The sequence below is a fragment of the Mobula hypostoma genome, chromosome 13 (assembly GCF_963921235.1).
Source record: "Mobula hypostoma chromosome 13, sMobHyp1.1, whole genome shotgun sequence".
In the NCBI taxonomy this organism is placed as follows: domain Eukaryota; kingdom Metazoa; phylum Chordata; class Chondrichthyes; order Myliobatiformes; family Myliobatidae; genus Mobula; species Mobula hypostoma.
In genome coordinates this window covers 76,741,399-76,768,334 of record NC_086109.1, presented here as the reverse complement: position 1 = coordinate 76,768,334, position 26,936 = coordinate 76,741,399, and the positions used below count along the sequence as shown (strand labels likewise).

General features: G+C 41.1%; 1 protein-coding gene across 1 annotated transcript in view; it reads left to right on the top strand.

Annotated features, from left to right (window-relative positions):
* leo1 (LEO1 homolog, Paf1/RNA polymerase II complex component) overlaps positions 1-26,936 on the top strand; it is a 39,101-nt gene that overhangs the window by 9,231 nt on the left and 2,934 nt on the right. Inside the window, exons 2-10 of the mRNA XM_063066530.1 lie at positions 15,252-15,989; positions 17,910-18,017; positions 18,147-18,238; positions 20,743-20,888; positions 22,454-22,538; positions 22,713-22,807; positions 23,999-24,133; positions 25,084-25,219; positions 25,374-25,560. Coding sequence (XP_062922600.1) covers positions 15,252-15,989; positions 17,910-18,017; positions 18,147-18,238; positions 20,743-20,888; positions 22,454-22,538; positions 22,713-22,807; positions 23,999-24,133; positions 25,084-25,219; positions 25,374-25,560 — 1,722 coding nt within the window. The remainder of the gene's footprint in view (positions 1-15,251; positions 15,990-17,909; positions 18,018-18,146; positions 18,239-20,742; positions 20,889-22,453; positions 22,539-22,712; positions 22,808-23,998; positions 24,134-25,083; positions 25,220-25,373; positions 25,561-26,936) is intronic.

Below are 26,936 nucleotides of genomic sequence, written 5' to 3'. Positions count from 1 at the left end.
GGTAGAGACATAACTCCACCCTGTCACCCAGGTAAAAGTAGTAAGCTGGGGGGAGAAAATGAAAGCAGGCTTTTAATTCTTCTAGACGTGTAAAGGAAAGGGTTAGTTGCACAGACAAAAATGGAAGTATTTATAATGGAGAATGAGAAAATACTGGAGGAATTAGGCAGCTACTTTGTGTGTCTTCTCTTGGAAGAAGAGAGGAATAAGCTGCCAGGAGTATCAGAAAGTCAAGACTGAGGTGAGAATGAGAAGCTAAAGGAAATATAGTCCGTGAGTCAATAGGGTTGGTTGGTACCATCTGAGGGGAATAATGCTCTTGGTGATTTTTGGCAAGGTATACATCACTAGAGTTAGAAAATATGTGATACCATTTCACCAGTGGAAGCTTGGGAGTGAACATTATTTGGACAGTTACAGGCCAGTAGATCCAGTACGACATCGGGTGCTGGCTGGCCTTCCATCCAGTGCATCACCAAATATTCAGCTTCCTCTTCTCTCCCCATCTTCCATCCTCTGCCAACAGGGCTTGGCACTTCTGGGTCCTTCTCCAAACATCTTCTCCATATACCAGCCTGGTAGTTGGCTCGCTGTGCATGTTTTGTTAAGCAGTCCTTGCATGGTGGGAGTTCATGACTTTCAATTTCACCTTTTTTGGCACTGAAAAGGTGATACCAGAGCTCATTGACATTGGTGGGTGACGCTTTTGGGGCATACAGGAGACATGTAAATGCCTCCAGTTTGGCCATCAGTTCTGGGGAGAGGTCCCATTCCTGACCCAACTCTAAGAATGTGTCCTGAGTTTCCCTGTTGCTGGTCAGAAGTTTTAGGGCACTTGTCTTCCCTTTGCCTGCAAAGGCGCTTGCAGTGTCACATCTTGTATATGCGTGCAACCTGATGAGAGCCCTACAAACCTCTATGCCAAAAGTGGCAACAACCTTCCTGATGTCTACAAGCCTTGTTCTAGTGCCACACTTCTGGAACAATGGGGCCTCAATCTTGTCACAAAATGCTAAAGACATGATAAAGACATCTGTGTCTTCTGAGCAGATCGCTACAGATTGGTATCCCTCTCTTGTGGCATGGGCAGCATGGAGAAGTAGGTGGCCATCTGTTTCTTGTTGACACTAAAGAGCTGACACCTCCTCACTGTCTTGAAATGTGATTCTGTAACATTTGTCATTCACAGTTGCATACAGAATCTTCTCCTGTAGCTTTGCTCTGTGTTCTACCTTCCTCCATTCATGGACTATAAAGCTAATGAGACTATTTTTGCTACTGACTTTGGTCAGGAAGCTCCTTCACTGCCTCACCATCTGTGTGCCTGTGATACCTTGCAACTCATGACTGGTCTCTTCACCCCTTAGAGATCTTTCACTATTCTTGATAGAGTTCTCCTTGTATGTGTTGAACACAACATCTTTTCTGCTACTCTGACTACCTTCCCTCAGAGCCATACCCAGAATTGTTGTGGCAACATCTCTGAAAGTAACTTGATCACCTTTCACTCTATGGACCAAGTTCATTCCATCAACCACTGTAGCAGAGTTTCCTGGGAGTTGCTCTTCTACTGCTACATTTTTCTGCAAGGTCGTGGCTAAAGTAGCTTTATTTGTCTTTCTCAGTGATCCTTCTGGTGTGGACAGGGCCCAGGGCAATGGTCCAAGGGGATGAGAACGGATATCCTCCATACGTAGACTGTGCCCTTGTACTATCACTATGATGTGTCCAAACAAAGACTTGTCTGCTTTCAAGATGATCGCCCTCCCACTTGATTTCACTTCTCTGTTACACATATCACTGAATGTTTTCAGCTCGTTGGTTTTCATTGGGTCATGGAATTTCTTTACTGGTGGGTCTTCCTCTAGTCTCTCATCCTTGAAGCTTGCATAGCATTGCTCACCAATCTCATATGCCTCCATCAGGTCAGAGGCAAATGTCCTTGGGGGCTGCCTTTGCCGTAGACATGCTAGTGAAGTCCCGCTTCTCTGCAAATGGGTTGACCCATTCATGTATGAGGCTAACCACTGCTGAAACTGCTTCCTCATCTTTCTGGATTCTTGGCCGCTGTAGCTCCACATAACAAAGCTCTGATTTGTTGCCTTGCACCATCTCCCTTAACTGTCCCAGGAATGCACTGCGGTGCTCAGCTGTTATGTAGTAACGCTTGATAGCTCCAGCATTCAGGCTGAACCATGATGTGCCTCCAGGAGTCTGTGTGTCTTTGTTCACCGTGGCTTCAACAGCCTGGTCCACAGGGATCTGCCCAAAGGGGTTGTTACTTGACAGCTGCACTAAGAATTGGCCTGTCTTGAAGGCCTCGTACACAGAAGGATTCTACTGTGGGAGGTTCATCATCTCAGCAAAGTAAGGGGACAGGTACCTGGCATAGTTCATCTCATCATAGGCAAAGCACCATGGGGTCATGGTTCTTATAGCATGGAGGTGCAACTCCCAGTCCCCCTCACGAGAGGCGCACAGAAGCCCAAGTACCACGTTCTCTACCATGTCAATGTATGATGTCCAGAATCCTGTCCACAGGGTTATCAGCTCAGCTAAGAGTGGACTTTGCAGCAGGTTGTTCAACTTCTGTTGGTTCAAGTCACTGGCCATGTCATTCACACGGTCTAAGAATGATTTGATCATCCCACTCCTCTGGAACGTTGTCCTCAACCCATGGTGTGAACTCTGCCAATGTGAGTCTCATCAGTGCCTCATAAATGTACTTGTGAACCCTGACAGCACGATTGTAGTGTTTGCCATCAAGGATTCCATTCATGGACTCCTCTGCGACAATTCCAGCCTCTATGTATACATCCTTTAGACCAGCATCCCGAAATCGCTTTCCTAGGATGGCTAAGGCATTACTTATAGTATGGAATGTCCCCATCCTGAGAAGAATGTTGGAGAAGTGCTGTTTGTGCTTCCAGGCAATTTCAGTGGCTTTTGCATAGAGTGTTGATCTATGACTACCACAGTTGTTCTGGATGAAGTTCCTTCCTGATTAGCTCTGATTGGTTCAGGATTTCAAATACTGTGGTCAACTCTGTGGCTGGTAAATTGATGGTTAGCAGATACCCAACAATATCTTGTGAGATTGGTTCTTGGTCCCTGGTGTTGATATTAAAACCAGTCCAGCTTGGGATTGTCTGATTCTCTGGATCTGTTTGCCTTGCAAGTGTCCACACCAGGTTCTTTTTGCAGGCAAGAAGAGCAGCTTCCTTGGTTTCCTGGACACAGTGTTCCTTGGTTGGGAGAGGCTGCGGGCCCACATGTGCACCTGCTACATATATTTCCAGTTCTTGGTCCTCAATGGTGACTGATCTCTGCTTCAGCACAGAAAGCTACCACCGCTGCAATGCTATCACATATTTTGTAGCACTAGAGGTGTATACTTTGCCAAAAATCACTATAAGAATTATTCCCCCCAGATGGTACCAGTGGCTCAAATTTGGGGTCCTGGCTCACGGACTAATATTAATAAAATAGTGTCAGCATTTGTAATAAATTTCAATACAGCCTGAGGACGTCGTGGAGTTTTGAAAGAGCTGCTAAAAAGACATCTATCAAATTTTCACGGATTCATGTAGATTGAAAAGCAGCAAATATGTTCCCACTCATAGCGGCAACTCGAACAAATCAGTGCTGCTGCTGGTGACCCCACGGGTAGTATGACGCACCCTCTGATCAATCAAATAATAATGTTCCCAAAAGTCGAAGAAATGTATTCAATCCTTTATTAGCACCTAGCAAAATATACAATGTTGAAGTGATGAAACTTATGAAACTAAAATTAGTGATATTAAATGTACTTAAATGGACTGAATCGAAGTTAAACAATTTCAAATGTAATTAAATGAAGTTAAGTGGTCAACAAAAATATGACACCCAATGGTCCCCAGCTCTAAATTGCCGTGAATAAATCACAAATATGTAACTAAACTCTTTGCTTTTACCACATCCACCCATGTGATTAGCTACCATAATAAACGTGCGACACAGAACACAATGCAGATAGACAACGAATGCCTGGCTCTGACACCACTACTTAAGAAATAAGGGAGAAAGAAATCGGTGAGCTAACTATAGTAGGAAATTGCCAGAATGTATAAAGTCATGGAGTTATTCAGCACGTAAACTGGCCCTACTTACCCATGCTAACCAAGTTGCCTACTGGAACTAATCCCATTTTTCTATTTCTCTGCCTTTGGCTCATGTCCCTCTACACCTTTCCACATACCTGTCCAAGCGCCTTTTAAATACTGTAATTATAGCTGCCACTTCCTCTGGCAGCTCATTCCAGATAGCCACCAGCCTCTTTGTGGGGGAAAATGTTGCTTCAGATCCCTTTGAAATCTTCCCCCTCTCACCTTAAACCAATGTTCGTTACTACTGTATTAGACTCCCCTACCCCAGGAAAAAGTATTGTAGCCATTCACCTTATGTTTGTTCCTCCTGATTTTATAAACCGCTGTAAGGTCACTCCTCAGCCTCCTAGTGCCAGGGAAATTAATTCCTAGCCTGCAGTCTTTCTTTGTAGTTGATGTCTGGGTATCATTTCATGAAGCTTTTCTGCACTCTTATTTACATCATTCCTAGACCCTAAAGTGATGGATTTAATAACAGAACACGTTGGAAAAGAATTTGAAGCCAGCAGAGTGAGTAGAGAATTATGAAAGGCAAATCATTTTAGAGTGATCTACAGGAGTTCTTTGACAATGTGAGTCATAGTGTGATGGAATAGAGTTAAGTGGAACCAATGGAAGTGGTGTATTTGGATTTTCAGAAGGCTTTCAGTCAGGTCCCACACAGAATGCTGGTCAAAAAGGTTAGCGCATGTACTTTTGGGGATAATGTACTGACGTGCATTGTGAAAGTGTTAGCAAATGTAAAACAAAGAAGCAAACCTTCCTCGAGCAGACAGGCTGTCAATGGTGTGGTACTTCAGGAGTCAATGCTTGTTGCTGATTTGGGCCTTTGATCAAAATGTGATATTTTCAATTATTCTGATGCTACAAAAGTAGGTGGAATTGAGAGTTTGAAGGAAGATGAGTGGGCAAGAACATGGCAGTGCAATGTCAGTATATAATGGACTATTCAAAGAACACTGAGGCTGTCTACAAGAAGGGCCAGAGCTGTCTCTATTTCCTGAGGAGACCGTAGTCCTTTAACATCTGTCAAATGATGCTGAGGATGCTTTACGAGTCTGTGGTGGCCAGTGCGGTCATGTTTGCTGTTGTGTGCTGGGGCAGCAGGCTGGGGGTAGCAGACACCAAGAGAATTAACAAACTCATTCGTAAGGCCAGTGATGTTGTGGGGATGGAACTGGACTCTCTGACGGTGGTGTCTGAAAAGAGGATGCTGTCCAAGTTGCATGCCATCTTGGACAATGTCTCCCATCCACTACATAATGTACTGGGTGGGTACAGGAGTACATTCAGCCAGAGACTCATTCCACCGAGATGCAACACAGAGCGTCATAGAAAGTCATTCCTGCCTGTGGCCATCAAACTTTACAACTCCTCCCTTGGAGGGTCAGACACCCTGAGCCAATAGGCTGGTCCTGGACTTATTTACTAGCATAATTTACATATTACTATTTAATTATTTATGGTTTTATTACTATTTAATTATTTATGGTGCAACTGTAACGAAAACCAATCCCCCCCCCCCCCCCGGATCAATAAAGTATGACTATGACTATGTGGGAAAAAAATTGAAGTTATCTACTTCAGTGCACAGATCAGAAGAGGGGAGTATTTTTTAAATGGTGAGAGTTTGAGCAGTGTTGTAAGTTCGAGAGGACATAGGTAAGTTTGGGAGACAAGTCAGTGAAGCTCAACATGCAGGTGCAGAAAGGCAAATGTTATGTTAGCTTTTCTTATCAGGGATTTTGAATACAGGAATAAAGATTTCTCACTGGAATTACTGAGGATCTTGTTGGGACCACAACTGGAGTGTCATTTCTGTACTTGGGAGTATAGGAGTGAGATAATGATTGAAAAATAAATTCTTTACAGTGCTCAACAATCTGGATGCAGAGTGGATGATCCTGTACCATGTCTAGAAATAGAGATCATGGTGGCAGAATACTGGGTATTTCATTTGGGACTAAGATGAGGACATATTTTAATTATGCAGAGGGTGATGAATCTTTGAAATTCTGTACCCTGTTGTGCTCGGAGACTTGGTCATTGAGTTCATTCCAATCAGAATTCTAGATGTTAAAGGAAAAATGGGAAATGGGAATTGTGCAAGTAACGTGCATTGAGAGAGGAGATTAACCACAGTCTTGAATGGAGGCGGAGGCTCAAAAAGCCATATGGCAGGCTCTTGTTCCTATTTCTTGTATTGGTAAGGAGATTCACTACCTCAAGGTAACAGGGTAAGAATTTAAATGTGGCCTCTAGGTGTCACTCCTGTCCTAGAGGTTCTAAACTACTGCAAATTACTAACCTAAATATATTTATGTAATATTATTTGACTGCTTATTATCACTTGTTTCTGTAAAAAAAAAGCGCTGGTAATAGTACCGCTGGTCAAATTTTTATATTGGAATAGAATATGGCACGTAATGCGGAGAATTATTATGAATTGCCCAATGGTTAAGCTTAAGTTTTCAAGTATGCATCCTGATAGATGCAAAATTAGGCATGATATTTTGTCAAATTTACCAGTCAATATCAGGACAAATTCTTAGGATCGTTGTATTGGAAGATTTCAGCAGGTTCACAGGGAACACATTTTCCATAATGTGTCTGATTTATATGGCTGATTCCTCATGCTAATAAGAACACCAAAAGTTCAGAATAAATGATGTAAGGTCCCACATAACCCAGTAATATTTTGGTTAAAAAGTTCTATTTCAATTGCACACTCTCACCTGTGTGGAATGAATCAATTTTTAATAGGGTAAACATCATCTCTGGTAAATTTTGTAAATTTTACACTACTTAATCCTTTCAATTATTGATAGTGATTTTTGGGAGTCTAGAAAGGGTTATTTTTGTCTAGTCAGCTTTCTTGACTTTTTTGTCTCTGATTATTGTTGCCCACGAGTGTGCCCCCAAGAATAATCATGATATTTTTGTTATATGATATTTTTGTTACTGTAGGGAAGTTTTCAGTAAGTTCCCATGCAGAATGCTGGTCAAAAGATTACTGTAAGGGAGAGCTGGCTATACTAAAGCAGGCAATGAACATACTATAAACTCTGGTTATTAATGAATAAAAAGACACATGTTTTGCTGTGTATTTACTGCCAATAAGGCGTAAGGCAGTTGAAATGAATTTGGTAAGATGACTGTATCTTTATGGTAGGGATTTGATTTAATGTAGAAGGAGTTTTAGATAAATACATACTTTATTGATCCCAAAGGGAATTACAGTGTCACAGTAGTATTATAAGTGCACAGATATGTAAATATTAGGAGAAAAGTAAGAAAGAGTAAAAAAAAGTTCCCTTAAAAATATGATATACAAGATTTACAAGTCAAAGATGACAAGATTTACAAGACTTCCAAGTTCACACTGATGGAAGTGCAAGAATTACCATAATATTATACAGTAATGGTGCACATTCACACCATCCAGATAAGAAGTGATGGTAGTATTGCACAGGGTCTCTGTGATAGCAGGGTGTGGTAAACAGAGGTTAATAACAGTTTAACAGGAGGTGGTCATCACTTCCCCAGCTATAGACTCAGAGAGCCTAATGGCCAAGAAGAGCGAGAATGACCTCATATAGTGCTGTTTGAAGCAGCGCAGTTGTCTTAGTCTGTTACTGTAAGTACTCCTCTGTTAGCCAAGGTGGCATGCAGAGCATGAGAACATTTTGCACAATTTTGAACATGCAGTCTCTCAGATTGTGTGAGAATATGATGCCTAGAAAGTTTCAAGTTTATACTTTGACCCAGATCCTATCATCTTTTTGTGATTGTTTCTCAAATTTAAAAAAAACCTTTGCTGTCATGTAGAAGGAAATTGCTGGAATTCTTCATGAGTTTGAGCAGGGAAAAAAAAATTCCTTCCCATTCTCAAATGGGATGATTTCAGTAACAGAAGAAATGATAGTTGTTCTAGCTTTTCTCGTTTAGTTGACACAGTGGCAAATTTTTTGATACAATATGTGGGTCAATATCTCAGAAGCAAAAACAAAATGAACAATAGATAGCAGTCCTTTAACTTGCTCCTTAAAACTGAGTGAGTGAGGTCTCCATTGGTGAGAGTTGACTGTGGATATTGCATCCTAGCTGTCTAGATACACAGGCCTGTGCGGTACAACATGGAGAGCAAGCTGGTGCCCATGTAGCAAACTCCCCCTCTCCACACATCTGGTGAACCCAAAGGAACAACAGAGACTGATACAGTTTGGTACCAGCAGCATCACAGGAGTTATCAGTCAGTGTTGAGCTCAATGTAGGACTGCTTTAAGGACCCCGGCTCTGGATTTTTCCTTGGGGTTTACTCCCGAAGCCTTCCTCATGAGTGGGTATAGCTGCAAGGCAGTGGAGATTTGAGATCAGAGTTTTCCTTCTCCAAGATGAGCTGCCAACCATGGCTGATGAGCCCCATCTGCCAAGTGACTGGTTTTAAGGTGCCAATTCGAAGAAGGAGTCTGAGAGTCTGAGTGGGAGTGCCGAGAAAGAGATTTTTGAAATTTTCGTTATTTTTTTTCTCCAACGGCTTTCTGAGAGGCGGGACTGCGCAGGCGTGTGACGTCGGGCAGTGCAGCGCGGCAGATTTAAAAGGGCAGACATCCTGCTTCGGGTTTGATTCGAAGAAGGAGTCTGAGAGTCTGAGTGGGAGTGCCGAGGAAGAGATTTTTGAAATTTTCGTTATTTTTTTTCTCCAATGGCTTTCTGAGAGGCGGGACTGCGCAGGCGTGTGACGTCGGGCAGTGCAGCACGGCAGATTTAAAAGGAACAAAGCCTCATAGAGCGGGCAGCGTAGTTTGCGGGCGGCGGAGTGAGCCGGGAGCAGAGTGAAGACTTAAGGGCTTCGGCTCAACGGGCTTAGGCGGAAGTGGGCGAGGCGAGGAAGGTTTGACATTCATTTTCTGTTGCTATTTGAGGAGAGGGACATTATGAGTGTGAGGGCAGTTTGCTGTTCTCGGTGTCGGATGTGGGAGGCCCTGGAGTCTCCAAGCCTCCCGGATGTCTACATCTGCGCCAAGTGCATCGAGATGCAGCTCCTAAGGGACCGCGTTACGGAACTGGAGCTGCAGCTCGATGACCTTCGTCTGGTCAGGGAGAGCGAGGAGGTGATAGAGAGGAGTGGAAGGCAGGTGGTCACGCCGGGGCCACGGGAGGCAGAGAAGTGGGTCACGGTTAGGAGGGGGAAGGGGAAAAGGCAGGTGATGGGGAGTACCCCGGTGGCTGTGCCCCTTAACAACAGGTACTCCTGTTTGAGTACTGTTGGGGGGGACAGCTTACCCGGGGGAAGCGACAGTGGCCGTGCCTCCGGTACAGAGTCTGGCCCTGTAGCTCAGAAGGGTAGGGCAAGGAAGAGGAAGGCAGTTGTGATAGGGGACTCGATAGTAAGGGGGTCAGATAGGCGATTCTGTGGACGCAGTCCAGAGACCCGGATGGTAGTTTGCCTCCCTGGTGCCAGGGTCCGGGATATTTCTGATCGTGTCCAAGATATCCTGAAGTGGGAGGGTGAGGAGCCAGAGGTCGTGGTACATATAGGTACCTATGACATAGGTAGGAAAAGGGATGGGGTCCTGAAAGGAGAATATAGGGAGCTAGGAAGGGAGTTGAGAAAAAGAACCGCAAAAGTAGTAATCTCGGGATTACTGCCTGTGCCACGCGACAGTGAGAGTAGGAATGCGATGAGGTGGAGGATAAATGCGTGGCTGAGGGATTGGAGCAGGGGGCAGGGATTCAAGTTTTTGGATCATTGGGACCTCTTTTGGCGCAGGCGTGACCTGTACAAAAAGGACGGGTTACACTTGAATCCTAGGGGGACCAATATCCTGGCGGGGAGATTAGCGGGGGCTACTGAGGTGACTTTAAACTAGAATGGTTGGGGGTGGGAATCAAATTAAAGAGGCTAGGCGTGAGGAGGTTAGTTCACAACAGAGGGATGGGAACCAGTGCAGAGAGACAGAGGGGTGTAAAGTGAGCATAGAAGCAAAAAGTACAAAGGAGAAAAGTAAAAGTGGCAGGCCGACAAATCCAGGGCAAGCATTAAAAAGGGCCACTTTTCAACATAATTGTACAAGGGCTAAGAGAGTTGTAAAAGAGCGCCTGAAGGCTTTATGTGTCAATGCAAGGAGCATTCGTAATAAGGTGGATGAATTGAAAGTGCAGATTGTTATTAATGATTATGATATAGTTGGGATCACAGAGACATGGCTCCAGGGTGACCAGGGATGGGAGCTCAACGTTCAGGGATATTCAATATACAGGAGGGATAGACATGAAGGAAGGGGAGGTGGGGTGGCGTTGCTGGTTAAAGAAGAGATTAACGCAATAGAAAGGAAGGACATAAGCCGGGAAGATGTGGAATCGATATGGGTAGAGCTGCGTAACACTAAGGGGCAGAAGACGCTGGTGGGAGTTGTGTACAGGCCACCTAACAGTAGTAGTGAGGTCGGAGATGGTATTAAACAGGAAATTAGAAATGTGTGCAATAAAGGAACAGCAGTTATAATGGGTGACTTCAATCTACATGTAGACTGGGTGAACCAAATTGGTAAAGGTGCTGAGGAAGAGGATTTCTTGGAATGTATGCGGGATGGTTTTTTGAACCAACATGTCGAGGAACCAACTAGAGAGCAGGCTATTCTGGACTGGGTTTTGAGCAATGAGGAAGGGTTAATTAGCGATCTTGTCGTGAGAGGCCCCTTGGGTAAGAGTGACCATAATATGGTGGAATTCTTCATTAATATGGAGAGTGACATAGTTAATTCAGAAACAAAGGTTCTGAACTTAAAGAGGGGTAACTTTGAAGGTATGAGACGTGAATTAGCTAAGATAGACTGGCAAATGACACTTAAAGGATTGACGGTGGATATGCAATGGCAAGCATTTATAGGTTGCATGGATGAACTACAACAATTGTTCATCCCAGTTTGGCAAAAGAATAAATCAAGGAAGGTAGTGCACCCGTGGCTGACAAGAGAAATTAGGGATAGTATCAATTCCAAAGAAGTAGCATACAAATTAGCCAGAGAAAGTGGCTCACCTGAGGACTGGGAGAAATTCAGAGTTCAGCAGAGGAGGACAAAGGGCTTAATTAGGAAAGGGAAAAAAGATTATGAGAGAAAACTGGCAGAGAACATAAAAACGGACTGTAAAAGCTTTTATAGATATGTAAAAAGGAAAAGACTGGTAAAGACAAATGTAGGTCCCCTGCAGACAGAAACAGGTGAATTGATTATGGGGAGCAAGGACATGGCAGACCAATTGAATAATTACTTTGGTTCTGTCTTCACTAAGGAGGACATAAATAATCTTCCAGAAATAGTAAGGGACAGAGGGTCCAGTGATATGGAGGAACTGAGTGAAATACATGTTAGTAGGGAAGTGGTGTTAGGTAAATTGAAGGGATTGAAGGCAGATAAATCCCCAGGGCCAGATGCTCTGCATCCTAGAGTGCTTAAGGAAGTAGCCCAAGAAATAGTGGATGCATTAGTGATAATTTTTCAAAAATCGTTAGATTCTGGACTAGTTCCTGAGGATTGGAGGGTGGCTAATGTAACCCCAATTTTTAAAAAAGGAGGGAGAGAGAAACCGGGGAATTATAGACCGGTTAGCCTAACGTCGGTGGTGGGGAAACTGCTGGAGTCAGTTATCAAGGATGTGATAACAGCACATTTGGAAAGCGGAGAAATGATCAGACAAAGTCAGCATGGATTTGTGAAAGGAAAATCATGTCTGACGAATCTCATAGAATTTTTTGAGGATGTAACTAGTAGAGTGGATAGGGGAGAACCAGTGGATGTGGTATATTTGGATTTTCAAAAGGCTTTTGACAAGGTCCCACACAGGAGATTAGTGTGCAAACTTAAAGCACACGGTATTGGGGGTAAGGTATTGGTGTGGGTGGAGAATTGGTTAGCAGACAGGAAGCAAAGAGTGGGAATAAACGGGACCTTTTCAGAATGGCAGGCGGTGACTAGTGGGGTACCGCAAGGCTCAGTGCTGGGACCCCAGTTGTTTACAATATATATTAATGACTTGGATGAGGGAATTAAATGCAGCATCTCCAAGTTTGCGGATGACACGAAGCTGGGTGGCAGTGTTAGCAGTGAGGAAGATGCTAAGAGGATGCAGGGTGACTTGGATAGGTTGGGTGAGTGGGCAAACTCATGGCAGATGCAATTTAATGTGGATAAATGTGAAGTTATCCACTTTGGTGGCAAAAATAGGAAAACAGATTATTATCTGAATGGTGGCCGATTAGGAAAAGGGGAGGTGCAACGAGACCTGGGTATCATTATACACCAGTCATTGAAAGTGGGCATGCAGGTACAGCAGGCGGTGAAAAAGGCGAATGGTATGCTGGCATTTATAGTGAGAGGATTCGAGTACAGGAGCAGGGAGGTACTACTGCAGTTGTACAAGGCCTTGGTGAGACCACACCTGGAGTATTGTGTGCAGTTTTGGTCCCCTAATCTGAGGAAAGACATCTTTGCCATAGAGGGAGTACAAAGAAGGTTCACCAGATTGATTCCTGGGATGGCAGGACTTTCATATGAAGAAAGACTGGATGAATTGGGCTTGTACTCGTTGGAATTTAGAAGATTGAGGGGGGATCTGATTGAAATGTATAAAATCCTAAAGGGATTGGACAGGCTAGATGCAGGAAGATTGTTCCCGATGTTGGGGAAGTCCAGAACGAGGGGTCACAGTTTGAGGATAGAGGGGAAGCCTTTTAGGACCGAGATTAGGAAAAACTTCTTCACACAGAGAGTGGTGAATCTGTGGAATTCTCTGCCACAGCAAACTGTTGAGGCCAGTTCATTGGCTATGTTTAAGAGGGAGTTAGATATGGCCCTTGTGGCTACAGGGGTCAAGGGGTATGGAGGGAAGGCTGGGGCGGGGTTCTGAGTTGGATGATCAGCCATGATCATAATAAATGGCGGTGCAGGCTCGAAGGGCCGAATGGCCTACTCCTGCACCTATTTTCTATGTTTCTATGTTTCTATAATGTGCTTTTGCCCCTTCTCCTGGTTGTAGAAACGGTTCTGCCAGGCTTAGTAACTAAACCACACGTGAAGGCCAGGAGCTGGACTTGGTCATCAGAGGCTGTTTGAAGCTCACACAATTGGGAGCATTTAATAGGTAGTGGGAGCTTGTCCCCATTACCACCACCAGCTATAACAACCTTAAGGGACCTTAAGACTGCCTGTTCAGATAACCTTGTAATACAATGTTAAACAGACCAAATAAATTTGTAGTTGCAAATTTGAAAACTATCTTGCTAATCAGATACATTTTTTCTGTTGTAATTTATGGAAGTTACGCAAGCATCCTGTTAATGAATCTGTTTTGCAATTCTCTTAGGTGTTTACTTTGTAAACAGACCACTTTTTTGGATAGGAAATGGTTGTGTGGTAGCCAACCAAATCAGTGGTTAATTTGTTAGCCTGTTTGAATATAAAGGCGAGACCTTAGATAATAGAACTTAGAGGAAACCATTGCTGATTGCCAAATCCTAAATTTGACCATTAGCCCACTTGAGCTTTATGGAAGGTTATGGAAATTATGGAAGGTTAATTTAAAAGGGTAAAATTAAATGTGTTGCTCACTATCTCAGAATAGTTTGAGTTAGTTATTATTTAAAGTGCTTAATGGTTGAAATAACATATGAAGCAAGATGATAAATCATAGTTCCAGAAACAGCAGTTCATAGACTGATGATTTATTCATAGTTCAGGTCCTGGTGATATGAGACAGTTTTCATTTCTTTTAAATTTTTAAAGTTAGCTGCAGAGGTTCAACACGTACATTGTTGAATGCAAAAATATCCCAGGCTCGCTTGATTGGAGGTTCTCTGGCATTTAAGTGGAAGGCAGGTGTTTATGCAATTTCTTTATATGCCTGACATGAATTTAAATTGCAGAAAACATTCAACACTATTCTGCCACTTGGATTATTTTGTGATCCATGGTCCTATTCATAACATCAATGTCAGTTCTTTTCAAATCTGATTCTAATGTGATGTGATTGAATTCATTTCAAAGCCATGTTTGAAAATTATATTTGTTTATATACATGTTAATCAGAAACCCTACCGTATACGCCCATACAGTTTTACATTAACTGTTAATTGATTTGTATCACAAAAAGTTTTGCTACAGAATAGTGAATAAAAGGAAGGGAGTGAGGATTTAATCTGTTCTTTTGACATAGTTGCCTTATGTTCAGTTGATACAAGTTAAATGGGAGGAAAATAATTTGTTCAAATTGAACTAACTTTCGATCATAAATTATTCTATGCAAACCTCAAATAATGCTTCAGAATAAAAATAACCTCCTGATCACAGTTGGATGCTGTTACCACAGAAAAAATCCACTGTTTTAAAGCTAAATTGTAATGGTTCTGTAACTGTCCCTGTTGACATGCTTTATGCTTTCAATTTTTCTGCTTGAAGTTGTGATGTAGTTTGGCCAATAAGTAAACTCAATGTTGATGAAATAACTGATGTACATTGCAAGAATACTTTACAAAGGCATGTAATGTAGCTTTGTGCTTGTGCTTACTTGTATGTGACTTGATTCAATTCCTTAAATTAGGAATTGGGGGTTAATACCAGAAAATAGTATTTCTTTTAATTCAATTAAAAACACATCTGAAAGGTGGGGGGGGGGGGAAAGCCCAGAGGATGGGCAAGGGGTATAAGAAAAATTATATTAAAAAAAAGAAGAAAAAAAAACACATCTGTCCAGGTCATGTGACGACCCCTGATGTCGGTGAGCTACAATGAGAAGCTACGGACCTGAAATATTAACACTTACTCTGTCTCTCTCTGACTTACAGAATGCTTTTAATATGTTTGGGTTTTAGATTTTAGATATTCAATATCCACAGCGTTTGGATAGTGTACTGTTGTATTGAGACTGAATTGTTTGTAATGTTGGTTTCCAGGCTTTGCAAAAGTGAAAAATTGACAGAAAAAAAAGATCAATGATTCCTTACCTACACCATTGCATTGGAAAAATTAAAGTTGAAATTCCTCGGTATATGAATGTATTGATGAAAACTGTATGAAATTAAATGTTTCTCCTTTATGTTCACAGATTTTGAATCCAGATCTGGATCAGGCTCAGACTCGGAGCAGGAACAAGCCGCCTCAGAAAGCAACCCTTCCAGGAGTGAAAGTGAAATAGAAGATGGGAATGAGGATGAAGAAGAGAGAGAGACGTCCAAGCCTAGCAATAAAGAGCTGTTTGGAGAGGACAGTGAGGATGAAACAGGATCACGACAGAATGGAAGTGAAGATGCGTCTGAAAACCAGTCCATTGCTTCAGCACAGTCTGACCAAGAAGATGTTCAGCATTCAGAAGCAGAGCAACAAACTGACTCTGAAGAGCATCAGTTTGAAAATGAAGATGATAACAATGTTTCTGACGCTGAGAGTGCACACTCTGACGCTGAGAGTGCACACTCTGAAGCGGAGAGTGCGCATTCGGAGGCTGGCAGTGCACATTCAGATGCCGGCAGTGCACATTCAGAGGCCGGCAGCGCACATTCAGAGGCCGGCAGCGTGCATTCAGAACCCGGCAGCATCCAATCCCACTCTGAAGCTGGCATTATCCATTCAGACGCTGGCAGTGTCCATTCCCGATCAGACGTTATCAGTAACCATTCGCACTCCGATGCCGCCAGCAACCAATCAGATGCTGAGGATTCTGAAAAAGAAGTGCACTCTGAGAATGAAAAGTGGGAGAGGAGTGATCAGTCGGACGAAGAGGAGAAAGCACATCGTTCAGAAGAGGAGCAGCAACTTTCAGACGAAGAGCAAGAACGTAAATCAGGTATTGAAAAGCAAAAAAAATGTTTGGCAATTTGAAATAGTAAAAGGAAGAAAAGGTTCAGCTGGCCAAGTTGCATCTATGCAAACAGAGTTAACATTTCAGGCCAATGAACCCTGTTCATTCACCTAAAATATTAACTTTGTTCCTCTCTTCGCAGATGCTGCTTGCCCTGTTGTGCATCTCCAACTTTTGTTGTTTTACTTACATGAATCTGGTAGTTTAATAAGTATAAACCAGAATTGAACTTTGTCTTTGGTGATATGTATGGCTCAAACTTATTAGACAAGTTTGTTGAGTCTAAAACAACTTTTAGTTAAGATATCCTGTCTGGATAGTCCTGTTGAGTCATGTTAATAATCTCTAACAGAATCACCACTTCCTTTCTATAGCACTGTGCAGTTCTCTTCTTGTGGTTTCAAGTTCTTTGAAGTCATCAGCTTTTCATCTCTATCCACTATCACAAGAGATTGGAATCTTGGTTTGTTTTGGCCACAACTCAGAATTTAGCTTTAATATTACCTTTTACAGTACTTGAGTAGTCTCAGAAATTGGTGTTTCTGACCTAGATTTTCCAATGGTAATAACACGACTGTCATCAGTTCCTGTCTTTGCTTCATAAAACTTTGTGCTTTGCACACACACTTTGAAGAAAGCAGAAATGCTGAAGCTGTTGTCAGTGACTCAGCATCTCCACAAGCCTGCTCTTTGCAAGCATCGATGCCACAGTCACAGCATTCTACTTTAACTAAAATCCTAAAGGGATTGGACAGGCTAGATGCAGGAAGATTGTTCCCGATGTTGGGGAAGTCCAGAACGAGGGGTCACAGTTTGAGGATAAAGGGGAAGCCTTTTAGGACCGAGATTAGGAAAAGCTTCCTCACACAGAGAGTGGTGAATCTGTGGAATTCTCTGCCACAGGAAACAGTTGAGGCCAGTTCATTGGCTATATTTAAGAGGGAGTTAGATATGGCCCTTGTGGCTACGGGGGTCAGGGGGTATGGAGGGAAGGCTGGGGCGGGGTTCTGAGTTGGATGATCAGCCATGATCATACTGAATGGCGGTGCAGGCTCGAAGGGCCGAATGGCCTACTCCTGCACCTATTTTCTATGTTTCTATGTTTAAAATACTCTGACATTTTTAATGCTTAGTCACACAGGCCATGATAGATCTTAATGGTGTTATAAATCATATAATCCCCAAAAAAAACTTTTGTAGGTTTATTTTGATTTCTTCACAAAATATTTCAAAATGGAAAGAATTTTAGTTTTCTTTAGGAATTCTTTGTTTCTGGATTAATTATATGTGTTTGTTCCAATCTTTATTTATTAATTAGAAGTGGTGTTTGAGTTTATGCCTGTGGGAATTCCATCATGTTATTTTCTGATCATCAACAGCTGGGTAGCAGGGGTCTTCTTGGACTGCCTCCTGACAGCAGCAGGTAGTGTGAAAGAGAAACCTTGCCTTTGGTCAGAGTCTGCCTTTGAGGAACGTGATGAGCAATGATGCTCACCACCAATTGCAATATCTGGCTATTATTTTATCTTTTTCTTTTCAACTGGCTTCGTTGTATCATTTGGCTCATCAAAGGTTCTTCAAGAATTTGTAAATGAAGCATATCTATGAGGCAATATTTATGATTCTATAGCTCAAAATTATTTAAATAATTTGCTCTCTGCTTAATTTACATTTATCACTTACATTAAGGAGTATTATTTTTTAAATACATTTTCAAAATTTCAAGTGGGTGAAACATGACTACCTTTCAGTATTCACAAACTCATAGAACTGTGCTCTCAAAATTTGATTGTAAGCAGCCCTGCACTTGTGATCACTACTGTAATGAACTCATTGCTCTAACTGCATCAATAAGATGAGCATCAATATCAAGAGGTTGTTCTTTTAAACAGTTCTCAATTTCAGTTACAGGATCTGCAAGAGGCAGCGATAGTGATGAAGAAGTAGTTAGACACAGGCCGAAGAAAACAATTGCTTCAGATTCTGACTCTGACAGCAATGTGAAAGATAAAGGTAACATTCTTCAACATGCGTTCACTCTCTGCTACGTACACTTTCAATTTATTTAAAAGAAGGTTGGCATTACCAGCTGTGATATTGTATTATTTTCCTGAGTGTGTTGGTGCTATGACTGTGTTACAGATAAAATAGATGGAGATGATCTTTTTGGAGGTGCAGATGATATTTCATCTGACAGTGAAGGTGAGAAACCTCCCACTCCAGGCCAACCCGCAGTAAGTAATTTTTTAAAATGTAAACTATTTATTTATTTATTTTTTCCCTTGTATCCAAGGGAGTGGAAATCCTTATGTTGTGTCTCCATCACAATGTACAAGCAAATAAAGAGGGGAAATGTGGGAGGATATTGCCCAAGCACTAAAATTGTATACAGAATTGTTTTGTATGTGTATGTACTGTCAGTTTGATGTACAGTCAGATAAGCAATCAGATCAATGTGTATTGATAAATCTGATGGCCTGGTGAAAGAAGCTGCCGCGAAGCCTGTTGGTGCTGACCTTAATGCTGCGGTACTGTTTGCCAAACAGATGCAGCTGAACCGGTGTGTGGTTGGGGTGGCTGAAGTCCCTGATGACCCTTCGGGCCCTTTTTACGCACCTGCTGCTGTAAATGTCCTGAGTAGAGGAAAGTTTACATCCACAGAGGCTCTGGGCTGTCCGCACCACTCTCTGCAGTGCCCCGAGATTGAGGGTAGTGCAGTTCCTGTACCAGGCAATGACAACAGCCAGTAAGGGCGCCCTCAATGGTGCCCCTGTAGAAAGTCCTGAGAATCTGGGAAGTCATGCCAAACCTCTTCAGCTGTCTGAGGCGAAAGAGGTGCTGTTGTGCCTTTTTTGCCAGGCAGCCGGTATGTATAGTCCAGGTGAGATCCTCAGTGACGTGTATACCGAGGAACTTCAAACTACTCACTCTCTCAACTACAGTCCCATTGATGTCAATAACGGTTTGCCTGTCTCTGTTCCTCCTGTAATCCATGATCAACTCCTTTGTTTTTTCGACATTGAGGGAGAGGTTATTTTCTTGGTACCACTGTGTCAGAACGTTGATTGCTCTGTAGGCTGTCTCATCATTGTTGGAAATAAGGCCCATCAGTGCCGTGCCATCTGCTAATTTGATCAGCAGATTGGAGCTGTGCATGGCAACAGAGTCATGGGTCTATAGTGAGTGGGGGGGGGTGCAGGACACAGCTCTGGGGGGCTTCTGTGTTAAGAGAGCCTATCCTTACCACCTGTTGGCAATCCAACAGGTAGTCCAGGATCCAGCTGCACAAGGTGGGGTGAAGGCTGAGGTTTCTGAGCTTCTTGTCGGGCCTGTGGGGAATTATGGTTCTTTGACAGAACCATATTACAGAATGCTGAACTGTAGTCAAAGAACAGAATTCTAACATAAGCATCCCTCTTCTCCAGGTGTGTGAGGACAGTGTGTAGTGCTGTGGCTGTGGCATCATTTGTTGATTGGTTTTGTCAGCAGGCAAATTGTAGTGGTCCAGCGTGGGTGGTAGCATATGTGTTGTATGCAAAAAAGGATACATTTAATTGAATCACAGACAAGAGAAAATCTGCAGATGCTGGAAATCCAAGCAACACACGCAAAATGCTGGAGGAACTCAGCAGGCCAGGCAGCATCTATGGAAGAGATTTGTCGATGAAGAGAAATTTAGATAGATGGCAGACAAGTAGGAAGTAGCAGCCAGAATAGCATAGTGTTAGCATGATGCTTCATGGTACCAACGACCCAGGTTCAATTCCTGCTGCTGCCTGTAAGGAGTTTGGGTGTACTCTCCGTGATTGCATGGGTTTCCTCCGGGTGCTCCACTTTCTTCCCGTGTTCCAAAGATGTACCGGTCAGTAGGTTAATTGGTCATGGTAAACTGTGAATCTGTGGAATGCTCTGCCACAGACTGGAGGCCAAGTCGGTGGGTATATTTAAGGCGGAAGTTGATCGTTTCCTGATCGGTCAGGGCATCAAAGGATATGGCGAGAAAGCAGGCGTGTGGGGTTGAGTGGGATCCAAGATCAACCATGATGAAATGGTGGAACAGACTTGATAGGCTGAATGGCCTAATTCTGCTCCTGTGTCTTGTAGTCTTATGGTCGAAATTGTTCTGTAATTAGGCTAAGATTAAATTGGATTGCTGAGCAGTGCTGTTTGAAGGGCTGGAAGGGTCTACTCTGCACTGTATGTCAATAAAGGGAGGGGAGGGCTTGATCAGATTGCTCAGGGAGCTGGCATGGATTTGATGAGCTGAATGGCATTCTCTGTCATAAAGGAATATGAGAAATGGGAAGTTCTGAATACCTCATTATATAGGATAGTTCTCTGAAGTTGTATCATTTGCTTATTATGAAGGAAAGTTCCTTTTTAAAAATATAGCTGTTGATTGTGAAAGGATATTTAAGGTTATGAAAGTTTTAGAGGAAAATAAGTTTCTTTGATTAGTAAAATGTTAAAGCACAGGGCTCGAAATCAAGATTATCACTACAAAAGCCAAACAAGGCTTTTCACCTGGCATTGAATAAAGGCACCTTATTATTTGATTTTGTTAAACTGTTAACTAGTCAATAATTCTTTTCCTTAAATTGAAATTATGGAAACAGCATTTTAGTTGTTTTACTGATAATGACAATGTTACCACTAAGTGCTGGCATTTGATATTTTGTGTAGTTATACTTTCATACCCCACCTGTCCCATCTTTTAATGATTGTGTACTTGCTTCAGGATGAATATGACATGGATCAGGATCATGCCGAAGAGGAACCAATTCCAGAAACACGGATAGAAGTAGAGATTCCCAAAGTGAACACTGATTTAGGAAATGATCTGTATTTTGTTAAACTGCCTAACTTCCTCAGTGTGGAACCCAGGTACTTCAGATTTGTATTCTGACATTTTCTCAAATACTATAATGATTTTACGGATCAATAACTCACATGTTTTCAATTGTAATGTACAAGCAGAATCCTGCTTAGCCCATTTTGAGTTGTCCGAAAATATTTTAGAGTTTTTCTCTTAAGGTTTTATCTTGTTGCTAAGTGTTGTTGACTCATGGCGACCCTACGGATGCCGTGGTTCTCCATAGGGTTTTTATGGCAAGATACAGAAGTAGATTGCCAGGCCTTTCTTCCGTGCAGATGCTGCTGCTGTCCAAGGTTGGGACCCGGCTGGATTTGAACTCAGGACCATCTGCCTCAAAATACAGTACCGATGCCACTACACGACCGACCAGCCCCAAGATTTTATTTACTGATTCTTACATAATTTTGATTCCATTCTCTCCTCCAGTAATCCATTCAGTGTGCGATGTAAAATTGGCAAGGTTTTTTCTTACTACTTCTTTTGAAAGCTGAATGTCTTTTTTACTTAAGTCCTTTGTTAGCGATTGGCTCTTCAAATTGCATCTAGGTCTTCAGTTCTTTAATGTATGTTGATGCCCAAAGCTGAACATAGTCCTCAAGTGGAGATATAATTGGAGCCATGCAAAGTATGAATTAGAGTTGCTGTAACTTCTATTTTATTTTTTGCCCTTTGAGTCAACAGGTCCTTTGTTAAAATTATCATCCAGACGCTTGAGCATGCAATCCATTATCACTCTTTAGTCCATTACTAAGTGTGCTCCACAGTCAGGGTCACCACTTTTCTAATACAGAGTTAAAATGAAGCTTTATTGCCACCTTCATATTTATCTTCAAAGGGCACTGCACCTAGCATACAAATGTCACTAAGCATATTATTTGGTCATTTGTGTTTGCAGAGCCTTGCTGTTTGTAATAATGACCATACCCCACAAAGTCTCTTTGAATGTGTAGTGTTTTGGGATTTCCTGATCCATGAAGGCTGTTATGTAACTCCAGGCCTTTTTCTATATGGATTAACATTTTCTTGTTGATTGTTTTTTCATGTCGAATATATGCAGAATATCATTCTTACCTATTTCAATACCATATAAAAACATTTCAGTATGCTTGTAGAGGTTGTAAAATCTGTATTTGATAGCAATCCTTTGTCTAATGATACAAATATATTTGCTGGCACAAGTAAGTTGTGAGTTCAATGAAAATTTCCTTTTACTACATGGCATTATTTAACATTAAATGTTCTTTTGCACTTTTCACTTGATAACACAAAGTAGAATGTTTTGTGGTAGTGTTATGACTTAGGTCTGATTTGACTTTTAAAAAAAATATATTTTAACATGCTCATTCACAGATGGCTAAAACCAATTAAATTCAGAAGCATTTACTGTGAATTAGAAATTAACTTGGATATGTGTGAAATAAATTTAATTTTTCCCTCTTAGTTTGCACAGAATACATTAAGGTTATTATACATAATTCTTGCTATCTTATTTGAGGGCATCTTTTAATAACTATGGCAGTACTCATTTTTCAAATTATTATCTACAAGCATCCACCTTTCTGTTTATTTTAAGACCATTTGACCCTCAGTACTATGAAGATGAATTTGAAGATGAAGAGATGTTGGATGAAGAGGGTAGAACAAGGCTTAAGCTAAAGGTAATACCTACCACCATATCTCACATTCCACAGCAAAGTAATTAGCAAATTTAGCTGATTGCTATGAATTTGCTGTGTGTAGTTTTAAAGGTTGGTTTGAGAATGGACTGAGTCCCCTCTTCAAGACCACACCTGTGATGTTAACCCTTAAAATCAAATGTTTCCTGGTCACAGGTAGAAAACACAATTCGCTGGCGAATACGCAAGGATGAAGAAGGAAATGATGTCCGTGAAAGTAATGCTCGAATAGTAAAATGGTCAGATGGAAGGTTGGTAACATTTATTTTACCTATTTAGTGCCTCTGACAAAGAGGTAAAAACTGCAATATTTACAGTTTTATCATGTCGATATAAGTAAAGAATTCTGTTTTCTTCTGTGGATCTTGCTTTAAATTTGCCAATTATTTCTTGTCATTTTACACACTTTGAAGAATTCTAAATAGACAGTATATTTATTTTACCTGGATAGATAGGTACCAGTAATGTTGAGTGAAACTTCCTTGTTTAAAAAATAAGCACACGTATGTGTGCCTGCTGTAAATTGAAAGCAAGAGCAGGAGACAAGAAGAGAGAAGTAAGTTTCAAAGAATAGATTATGATTTCATTTTAACAGCAAAGTTAGGGGGATAGGCTGAGATTTCTAAATTCTAGAAATATGCAACTACCTCTATCAGACAACATCTCATTTCTACAGCACAAGACACTGGGTAGGTAACCAAAGCTTCCTCAAAAATAGCTTAGCTGGTTATTTTTTTAGAGACTGGAAGGCTCTGATTTAATTGGCTGTGTAGGTTTACACATGAGTTTCTCAGTTTTGGCAAATTCAGCAGCTAAAAGGAGGCAAAAGCAGCTTGGAAATACTATTCCTCACTTTATATATTAGTTTTTAGATGGTATACTGTAAAAAATCTGATAACACACAGCCTAATTGTTGGGAAATTTTGGTGGTATAGCATCTGGCTCAATATTAGTTTTTAGATGGTATACTGTAAAAATCTGATAATACACAGCCTAGTTGTTGGGAAATTCTGGTGGTATAGCACCTGACCCGTTGAGTGTTGCTTCCTGCACTTCTGATGGCATGAGTTGTGCTCTCATTTCCTGCATCCTCTCTAAAATGCTCTGGGACCCCATTTCTCACTCTTCTTCTAAACACAGTGACACCTCATTTCTTGTACTCCCTTTATATCACCAATGCCTGTTGCTTGTACGCCATTTAATCTCCCTGGCTTTACTAGAAAATTTATTAAAGTATGTAACATTATTAAAAAAGTGTATTGGGATTTTAATATTATGTAATTTTTTAATCGTATAATCCAGTTGGAGATGTACTGAACTATCACTGGAATATTTTGTACTTAACATAGAATTTCATGGGTCATTGAATTTTATTTTATTTAAAGAAGTAAATCTCAGTTGGTGCATAAATAATTAAGGTATCATCATTTTTTATATTGTAGTATGTCCTTGCATCTGGGAAATGAAGTTTTTGATGTCTACAAGGCTCCACTTCAAGGGGACCATAACCATCTATTTATTAGACAGGGGACTGGTTTGCAAGGTCAAGCAGTCTTCAAAACCAAGCTTACATTCAGGTATGTTGATCTCTTTAAAAAAATTAAAGATAAAAACCTGTAATTACTATTAAATGCTAATAAACCACTATAAAAACATTATGTAACATATATGAATTTATTAAGTGAATGTTTAACAGAAGTATTTGCTGAAAGTAAACTTACATTTTTAAAACTGTCCTTGCAATGGAAATTGTTCTGCTAAAATTAACAGTACAGGAGAATTTGAAAATTTGAAAACAATTAAATAAACTTGAATCTTCAATTTTCAACCATAACCTGAAAAAGATTACATTGTAAATTTAACTTTAATTGTGATGTTTGACACCATCATATGTTGTCATTCTTCAGGCTGTTTAACTAATGAAATTAACCACTTTACTCACTAATGCTATCCTAAGATTCACAACAGTAAGAGTACTGACGAAGGGTCTCGGCCTGAAACGTCGACTGCACCTCTTCCTAGAGATGCTGCCTGGCCTGCTGCGTTCACCAGCAACTTTTATGTGTGTTGTTCACAACAGTAATGTTGGATTTCATTTGTTAATATGACTAAGCAAAAGTGTTTACAGAAGTAAGTAAACCATAGGTTTCCCAAGTTTCCCAAACTACCTTTGCAAATGTAACCTTTGTCCAGTTTACCCCCTGCCCCCCCCGCCCCCCTCCCCCCGCTCCACATTACTTCATAAATGTCTATTCATCGCTTTGGAAAATTTTATAGTGCCTGATGTTCTCTATGTTTGTCCACTGACACGTCTTCGTGGATGAACTGAGATAGCTCATGAGGCAAGATCACTACAAGAACTACAACCAAATCTATTATTAACTTTGTTAACCTGCTTCTCAGCTGTAAGTCAGTGGATGGCAATCCAGTTGGCAGTCGGTGTTTAATTACACTCAAATTAATGTAATATTCTAAATGGTAGATAAATGGGGTTATGCTAAACCTGTTTTGTTCTAATGTACCACAGGCCTCATTCCACAGATAGTGCTACCCACAGAAAGATGACTCTGTCTCTGGCAGATAGATGTTCAAAGACCCAAAAGATTCGAATCCTTCCCATAGCCGGCAGAGATCCTGAATCCCAGCGTTCTGAAATGATAAAGGTAAGTAAAGCTGATCATGCACCGATGAGGGATTTTGAAATGACGTTGCCAGCTTTTTTAGGCAGATGCAGGAATTGGATAAACAATAGATTTATCATTGTTAAAATTCACATTTGCATCTTTACAAAACTGAAATTGTTTTTACTTTTGGCAGAAAGAGGAGGAACGTCTTAGGGCATCTATCAGAAGAGAATCTCAGCAACGTAGAATGAGGGAGAAGCAGAGTCAACGAGGCCTTAGCTCCTCCTATCTGGAACCTGATCGGTATGATGAGGAGGAAGATGGTGATGAAACCATAAGCCTTGCAGCCATCAAAAACAAGTACAAAGGAGGAATTAGAGGTAAGGGCAATAACTCAAACTAAGTAGTAGAATGTTCATTCAGAGCTCTGAGGCAAAGCTTTCCATACCTATAATCCATTTCTAGATGGGAAGATGGTCTTTGTGTTTACAGAATATTTTGCTTATTACGCTTTTCATCAGTTTCCATGTAGTTACTCTGTGCCTCAATGTGTACAAGCCAAATTACTGTTGCAGATCACATTTTGATTTCAGAATCTATATCCTATTTCAGTGCTTTATTTTGGTGGATTATTTTTAAATAGAGAAAGAAATCAAAAATCTCTCAACTGAAAAATAGCAACATTGGAGCTATTGGAGTGAAAAGCATTGGAGTATATGGCTAATTTCAGTTGTGGGTGGCTAACTGTTATAAACAAACAAGCATGTTTGTTGAAGTAGGAATCCTACCCCTATTTTTCACAAGAAAGTTAATTATAGGAAGAGGCTGGTTATTGTTCAGTGACTTAGCATTTTTATTGATGTGAAAAGCAGATTAGAATTAATGCAATTGTTTTGAAAAATTTGAAATTGTAATATTGTTTTTTAATTAATTGAAGCTAGTGGTGGAAAACAGTAGAAAGAAACTTATCCAAACGTAATTTTTCCGTCCACCGGCTTCCATCCTTGTTCTCACAAACATCCAGTCCACTGAAATTTTAGACAAGCTTTGAAGCAACTGGGACTCACTTAAAACATAAAACAGGATCCTGATACAATAATATGTTTCCACTAGGTGGCGTGCACTGCACCATATGGAGCTGTACAGTCAACAAACAGATACATTTAAGAGATTAAGTCTGCAGGCAGCTCAGAACAGTGGATTTTCTTGGGCCAGGAAGATCATAAGTCCAGGAAATATCCTATAGATCTTTTTTGCCTCTTCTTCAACCCATTCCCAAACCCCACCCATGCACAATTTCTATCTTAGTTCCACAGATTACCTGCTCCCACTACCATTCTGTGAGTGAGTGGTTTACAGACATTATTGCAAAGAGGTGTGCTAAGCAGACAGCTTCACCTTGTGCTAGTGTACTTCAAGCAAATTTATGTGCTGGTTCTTCCACACCTCAACTGCAGTTCTGTTCAAGCATGCATACAAATAGGTAATTAATGTTAGCAAGAACGTTTTAAGCTGTGAATGTTTATCAAAAATTCAAAAGACTAAACGAGTTTTTAGAACTCAAGGTGAAGTTCTGCTGTATGACAGCATGTGAGTAGTTGACAAATTCATGTGACATTATTTTAACCTAGTCTACTAATGTCCCATAACAGATTGTCAGTTGCTGTATTTCTGATATTAATAACAGAATATTGAATTTATTAACCAAGTTAATTGCATTCAATTCACATATGCACATTTTGTTACAGACTTTTCT